General features: G+C 36.8%; 1 protein-coding gene across 1 annotated transcript; it reads left to right on the top strand.

Annotated features, from left to right (window-relative positions):
* Nucleotides 1-28: 28 nt before the first annotated feature.
* Nucleotides 29-6403, top strand: LOC137403528 (cytochrome P450 2D28-like). The gene is made up of 8 exons (XM_068089467.1): nt 29-146; nt 1070-1286; nt 3112-3268; nt 3613-4131; nt 4516-4659; nt 5147-5289; nt 5658-5808; nt 5910-6403. The coding sequence occupies exons 2-8, from the start codon at nt 1083-1085 to the stop codon at nt 6083-6085; spliced, it is 1494 nt and encodes a 497-aa protein (XP_067945568.1). The 5' UTR covers nt 29-146; nt 1070-1082; the 3' UTR covers nt 6086-6403.
* Nucleotides 6404-7110: the final 707 nt, after the last annotated feature.

Genomic DNA, 7110 nt, shown 5'->3' with positions numbered 1-7110 from the left:
CAAGCTTTTCTATTGGAGGGTCAATCAGAAACGACGAATCACAAACGAAGTGACTAACTGGAAGGTTTAAAAGGCTAAAGCCAGAAGAAATAGAATTATTGTAGTATTATTCAAAGGGCTGCAGCGGTTCAAAGTTTGATCCTAAGGTAAGAGAGTATCAACTATAGTTGTATTTTGTTAACATATCATAATTAGAGGTTAGTGGTTATGTTAGTAGAGAATATCTATCCAGTCTTTGCCTCTTCAACAGCTGCTATTGACAACAGAAGATCAGTATAATCCATATCCATATTAGAATAAAACTTATAAATAATAAAATCGTACTTTATAAAGCGAAAAGAGCAAATGCTGTCTTCAATTTTTAACCATATCACCTCCTGACATCTTACAACTTTGGTTGTTTTAACTTGGTTTTTTTTACAAACACCAGGACTTAAGTCTGTACACCAGAGATAATATATCTAATATTTGTTATTAATTTCTAGTTGTACAAGGCTGTTACTGAATGCCAACATCTCAGGTTCTCTACGTATGACTACTTCTCGATTATTCAGTCTTTTGAATTCTTCTGAGATTTTCTCTCAGATTTATTGAGTCTCATACATATCTGCTTCCTGTTTATATGGACTAACTTTATAATCATAAACTATGACAGCCCGTAATTTACCCTCCAGTATGTGCTATATACTTCGTCAAGTAGTACAAACAAACTCTGAATAAACTTTCTTATATAATAAATTATATTTTCTATATGTTTGGGAGTCTTCCAAGAATCAATTTAATTAGATCTGTCATATTCCGTGCTACGGACACTATGATGCAAAACTTTACTAAATGTCTACGGAGTTAGAGAAGAAGCGTATCCTACGTGACAATACTTAAAAGTCAAACATTTGTTGGGAAATTAATGAATTATTTATGCTTGTTGTTTAATGACTTGGCCACAGACTTAGCGGTTTAAACTTGGCACAGTGACAATTGCGTGTTCACTAGTATGCCATCACCTCAATGCTATCATAACCTACCGTATCAAGGTTAGTCATTCATAAAACATGCTTGACTTCTCTAGACTGCTGACAGAAATGGAGGTGGAAGTTTCCATGGCAACAGTATGCTTGGTGGTAATAGCCACGACCCTTTTTACCTACCAGTTCTTGATGAAGAGGAATCATGGGTATCCTCCAGGACCATTTTCTTTGCCGATGGCTGGAAACCTCCTGCAACTCATTCAAGCGGGAGGATCTGCAGCTAAGTTTATGGAGACATGCAGAGAAAAGTTTGGTGATGTGAGTACACAAGACTTACTGATGATGAAAAGTCAATACTTGTTGATGTGCCTCTAAAACATATTGTATGGATATGTATAGCCCGTGTATAGCGTTTTAACACTTGTACTATTGCCTTTATATGTAGCTACAGTCACATTCAATAAAGTATCTGATTTATTCTAAAACATAATGTATGGATATGTATAGCCCGTGTATAGCGTTTTAACACTTGTACTATTGCCTTTATATGTAGCTACAGTCACATTCAATAAAGTGTCTGATTTATTCTAAAACATAGTGTATTGATATGTATAACCCGTGTATAGCGTTTTAACACTTGTACTATTGCCTTTTTATATAGCTACAGTCACATTCAATAAAGTGTCTGATTTATTCTAAAACATAGTGTATTGATATGTATAACCCGTGTATAGCGTTTTAACACTTGAACTATTGCCTTTATATGTAGCTACAGTCACATTCAGTAAAGTATCTGATTTATTCTAAAACAAATTATGACTAAATGATACTTTACTCTATCAGGAGGGATAACTTCAACAACCATGTCCTCAGACTATTTATATAGATTAAAGACCTTCAGGTTTTAGTAATGTAGATCAGCGACCATATCCTCAAGCTGTGTTATATGATATATTTATGATAAAAATTTTGATAAGTTATGAATTTTCCAACCTTACTTGCAGTAAAATAAAACTATAGTTTTGTTTCGATTAATGTTCAATTTCAAGGTTCAGGCTAGAGTTAAAGAATGTTTCAGAGCCAACAAAAGGTTGTGACACAAAAAAGGTGTAGTAATAAAAACATTTGAATACGTTTCCTTTTGAATGCTGCACGTAAAATATATGGCATCTTACGCTATACTGTGTGGTTAGTCTGGAATGGCATTGTTACCTCACAAGACTGACCATGATGGGTAGACTGAGCCTCCCAGACAGGCTTCAACGCTGGTCTACCACAAAAGCATATCTAATGTCGAGTTGGTGGTCAGTTAAGTTTGTTGTTGACGAATGTGGCAGGTTTGACAGGTTGTTGTTGTCAAACTGAACTCTCTGCTCAAACTGCTTGCAGAATTTGCAAATGTCACGATGAATGTTAACATTGGACATGCTTCAAAAGTTCATCATTACACAAAAAACAGAAAGCAACTTGAATAGTTTTTGGAAATAATGTCGTATCTATTAGCCTAAAGCCTGGACTATCTACAGTCTGCATCTGAGTTGTCCTCTCATGCGTAGCAGTAACTACCATCATTAACAAAGAGCAACTATCTCACCTTTTACTCTATGGCAAAGGTTTTAATGTATCTTGCTCTTTTTGTCAACTTTGTGACAAGCCGAAGGATGGTAAAGATGGTCTGGCAGGGGCACCAAAGTCTACACATGTCATGAAAATAGTTATGGGCAGACAACTCAAACCATTCATAATCATTCAACAATCTTGCACACGAGCAGTAGAGGGTCAATGACAAACACAGAGTTTTGTTCTAGCTGTATAAATGGTTGCCGACCTCACCAGCTATTATACTAACTATAAAATGATGTATTGTTACAACTGTTTTCTGCTGAGGTTTTTTATAAAGTTGTTTATGATAGCCTATAAACAGATCCTATCACTAATACCTACACTTATATGACCAACATAGGCAAACCTATATATGGTTTTAGTATAAAGTTAATCTTAAAGAGGTTGATTCTATAAAGTTTTTGAAATTCTTGTGTTTTATCATCTTCGACTAACTCACCCTGAAAATTAATAGAATACAGAAAACTTTGTTCACGAATTCATTGAAACTATGCACTTTCTAGCTTTTTACCATTCACAGGTTTTCACAGTGGAGACGGGCGGAAGCAAACGTGTTGTCGTGTCCGGATACGAGACGATGCAAGAACTGCTGGTGAGAAATGCTGAGTATACCAGTAATCGATCAACAAGATCCATGTCAAGAAGCCTGCAAGACTATGTCCGGGAGGGCACACCAGGTAGTCAACCCTGAGCAAGTATAGTCATTTGTATTAACGCGACTTACACTTTTGCTAGAATTACTTTGGTCACGTTCTGGCCTCCTATAATCAGAAGCCATATGCAAAATTAAAAAGTTTAGAGCTGAAAAGGATACTGTCTGCATTTGTTTTGGTGAAATTCACTGTCCAATCAGTGTTGCTAAAACACACTCTCTCTCTCTATTTCACTAGTAATGATAGGCTGTCTCCAAAGTTGTCCTCTAGCTACACACTCGGGAATAGCTGTTTCCAATTTACCGTTAGGTTTGTAATGAGCCATCACCGCTGTGAAAGTTCCTAAATTTTTGTGTGTCCGCATTTAGGTTTGCTATGGGCACCCCAACCCCAGTGGAAGATTCTGAGGTCTTTTGCTATTAGCAAGCTTAAGGAAAAGGGTATGGGACAGGCAGCTATGGAGCCTCAGATCCTTGAAGAGGTCGGGGAGTATATCAATCACTTCATTCAGCCGCACATTAATCAACCAATTGACGTGGCGCTCAGTCTTGCTCAGGCAGCGTGCAACACCATATCTCAGATGCTGCTTGGCAAGAGGTTTGACTATAACGATCAACTTCACTCAGAGATGGTTGCAGCTCTACACGATGCCAGCCAGTTCACCCTACAAACGGCCATGATTGGTAACCTCCCCTTTGGCAAACATTTGAACAAGTGGTTGAGCAAGCGAGAGAACTCCGCTAGAAAAACAACTCTCTGGCCAACTCTGCAGACGTACATTGACGAACAGAAGGAGACACTCGATGATGCTAACCCTCAAAATATCATCGACAGATTTCTTACTCACGCCATCTCCGCGAAAGAAGATGAAAAGAAGTGTTTTTCTGGTAGCTTCACCTCATCCACTTCTGGTTCTACTTAACTTGCAGTACTGTACCTACATAAGAGCATGTTTGTAGTTACTGTACGCAAAACCTTCACCTCATCCACTTCTGGTTCTACTTAACTTGCAGTACTGTACCTACATAAGAGCATGTTTGTAGTTACTGTACGCATAACCTTCACCTCATCCACTTCTGGTTCTACTTAACTTGCAGTATTGTACCTACATAAGAGCGTGTTTTAGTTACTGTACGCAAAACTAGTTTCCCAAAATGACTGAGAATAGTCTTCTCCTGTCATAATATACTACTCGTTGCGATCTCTATAAAATATCACAGCCTTTAGTAAAGCTACCCTACTTATAACCCATGGCATTTTCTGACTTGTAGAGGCGAATGCCAAAGTATTCGCTTACCATATCTACATGGCTGGCACGGAGGCAACTGCCACTTCTCTGCGCTGGGCACTGCTGTACTCCTGTCTGTATCCTGAGGTGAAAGAGAAAGTGCAGCTAGAGATAGAAAAACAAATAGGTATATTGAAGATAGCTCTACTGATCTATGTAGTGGTTGGTTCTATAGTTCTGGTATATTGAAGATAGCTCTAATGATCTATGCAGTGGTTGGTTCTATAGTTCTGGTATATTGAAGATAGCTCTAATGATCTATGTAGTGGTTCGATCTATGCAGTGATTGGTTCTATAGTTCTGGTATATTGAAGACAGCTCTAATGATATATGTAGTGGTTGGTTCTCTAGTTCTGGTATATTGAAGATAGCTCTAATGATCTATGTAGTGGTTGGTTCTATAGTTCTGGTATACTGAAGATAGCTCTAATGATCTATGCAGTGGTTTGTTCTATAGTTCTGGTTGCTGATCATGGTGACTAGCATTTAGTATTTAATGAAAGTTAGTTGGCTTCCGTTTTTAGAATTATATTGCTTAGTTAGAAAATAAATAGTAAAGATTTTAATACTTTTTAATGTTTTGTTTTAGTAAAACTATTAAGAATATTTTGCAGGACCTGATAGAGCGGTCACCTGCCGAGATAGATCATTTATGCCTTATACAGATGCTGTGCTTTATGAAACACTACGAAAAGCCAATATTGCCAGTTTTGCTCTACCGCATACATTAGAAAAAGACTTGGTTGTCAAGGGAGTGGTGAGTTTTACTCGTTGACTCACTATAAGTGCAGGAAAAATTAAGCTTTTGAAGAAGATCATGTTTTCATAAAAAATGACAGCTGCATCAGCCACTGAGGTTTTTAGACCCTAATGCTGCTGTTTTTGCTATAAAAATTTAATCTGTTAGAGTGGAGTTGTGTACTCATTGCAAAACACTAGCAAGTGCAAGCAACTCGTATAATGACTGGTGACACCAAAGCAACTGTCATTAAGCTCTTCAAATCTTCAACAAATTCTCAGATGCTTCCCTGTGAAGAGTCTCTGCGAAACTAAAGATATATAGAAACAAACAGCTCTATTGATAAACTCTTATTGATAACTCTAATAAAATGTTTACCTTTTTAGTTAATCCCTTCTGGAGCTGATCTCATGCTAAACATGGCCTCAGTTTTGCACGATGAACAAGTATATGAAGATCCACATAAATTTAAACCAGAAAGATACCTGACAGGAAACATCGCTGTCAAGAAGCAGCACACGATACCATTTGGACTAGGTAATTATCTGCATGGTGAATTTATTTGTTGCTAACTGTCCAGAAAATGTTATAATTAAATTATATAAAAGCGTCACAGTAAAAAATGAGTTGTATTGCAGGAAGAAGAGCTTGTCTAGGCAAGAGCTTAGCTAAGATGGAGATGTTCCTATTCTATGTTACTCTGCTTCAAAAGTATGATATCTGTCTTGCTGAAGGAGAGGAGGTTACAGACATCCCAGTAGAATCACTGGCTAGTGAGCCAATGCCTTTTAAGCTGATATTCACACCGAAATGAGAGAAGACAACTCGTGATTAAAACTTTGTGCTCAAGAGAGTTGATTTTATAATATATTGTAATAATAATATTAAATTAATCAAAAAGACGCAATAATAACTTTCAGTCAAACTTTCGTTATGGTGATCACAATATTCTCTCCTCACCTTCATTGATACAATATGACAGACAGCCAATAGACTGAACAACTAAAAGGCTCTGTCTACTTTGCTCGCAGTTTTATATTTCTGTTGGGAGTCACACCTATGAGACTATATTTTCACTAATATTATATAAGTACCCCAAAGTTTAATGAATATATTATAGTAAAAGCAACAATAGATGAGCATACAGAGAAACCGAGAAACTGGTTTCTCGTTGGCCATTAGAGTTTGTTCTCTTCTTTTTCTTTTCTCTTTTCTTGAATCAAAGATTAGAGACTTAATAGCCAGACTTGATAGACTTAAACAAAAGAATTAACAGCGCCATAGAGCGTTATTGGTGTTGATACTAGCAGGCCTCATTTTATCCGACTGTAGATGATGTCTAGAAATCGTCTTCTCGTGATCTCTGACTTGGAAAAAATATAATTGATGGAATCCACTTGGTGTTATCATTGATATAAAGCCCTTAAATGTGGCAGTTTTTATATCATTGGTGTTATAAATATAACTATTTATAAATAAAATTATTTATATCAAGGTGCTTGATTCGTATAACCTAATCAAACTGTAATACCGGGGACTTTTTTAACTTTTTAACTTCAGGCACAGGGACTGGGACTAACTCAAATTGCTTATGAACATTTAACAGTATTGTGAACACCGACAACAATAAATTAAACTAGAAATTCCCCTGTCATACAGCTCACGACCAATGTGATATTGGAAAAAAGAAATGGTTGGAAAACTGATGGTTGAGAAATGCAATATTAGCAGTCAAATGGCACTGCAGTGCAATAGGATAACTGCAATGGTCGCCGTAATGTACTGGGTGTGGGTGTTATTATGTACAACAAACAGCAATACTGAAAGGAAAAAATTATA

The sequence above is a fragment of the Watersipora subatra genome, chromosome 9 (genome assembly GCF_963576615.1).
Source record: "Watersipora subatra chromosome 9, tzWatSuba1.1, whole genome shotgun sequence".
Classification (NCBI taxonomy): Eukaryota; Metazoa; Bryozoa; class Gymnolaemata; order Cheilostomatida; family Watersiporidae; genus Watersipora; species Watersipora subatra.
This window is presented reverse-complemented; position numbering and strand designations above follow the sequence as displayed.

Bases quoted from the DNA above. Each gene is read 5' to 3' on its own strand.
- LOC137403528 (XM_068089467.1), top strand. From the start codon at position 1,083: ATGGAGGTGGAAGTTTCCATGGCAACAGTATGCTTGGTGGTAATAGCC. The intron at 1,287-3,111 runs GTGAGTACACAA...TACCATTCACAG, and splicing joins GCAGAGAAAAGTTTGGTGAT to GTTTTCACAGTGGAGACGGG. The intron at 3,269-3,612 runs GTAGTCAACCCT...GTCCGCATTTAG, and splicing joins TGTCCGGGAGGGCACACCAG to GTTTGCTATGGGCACCCCAA.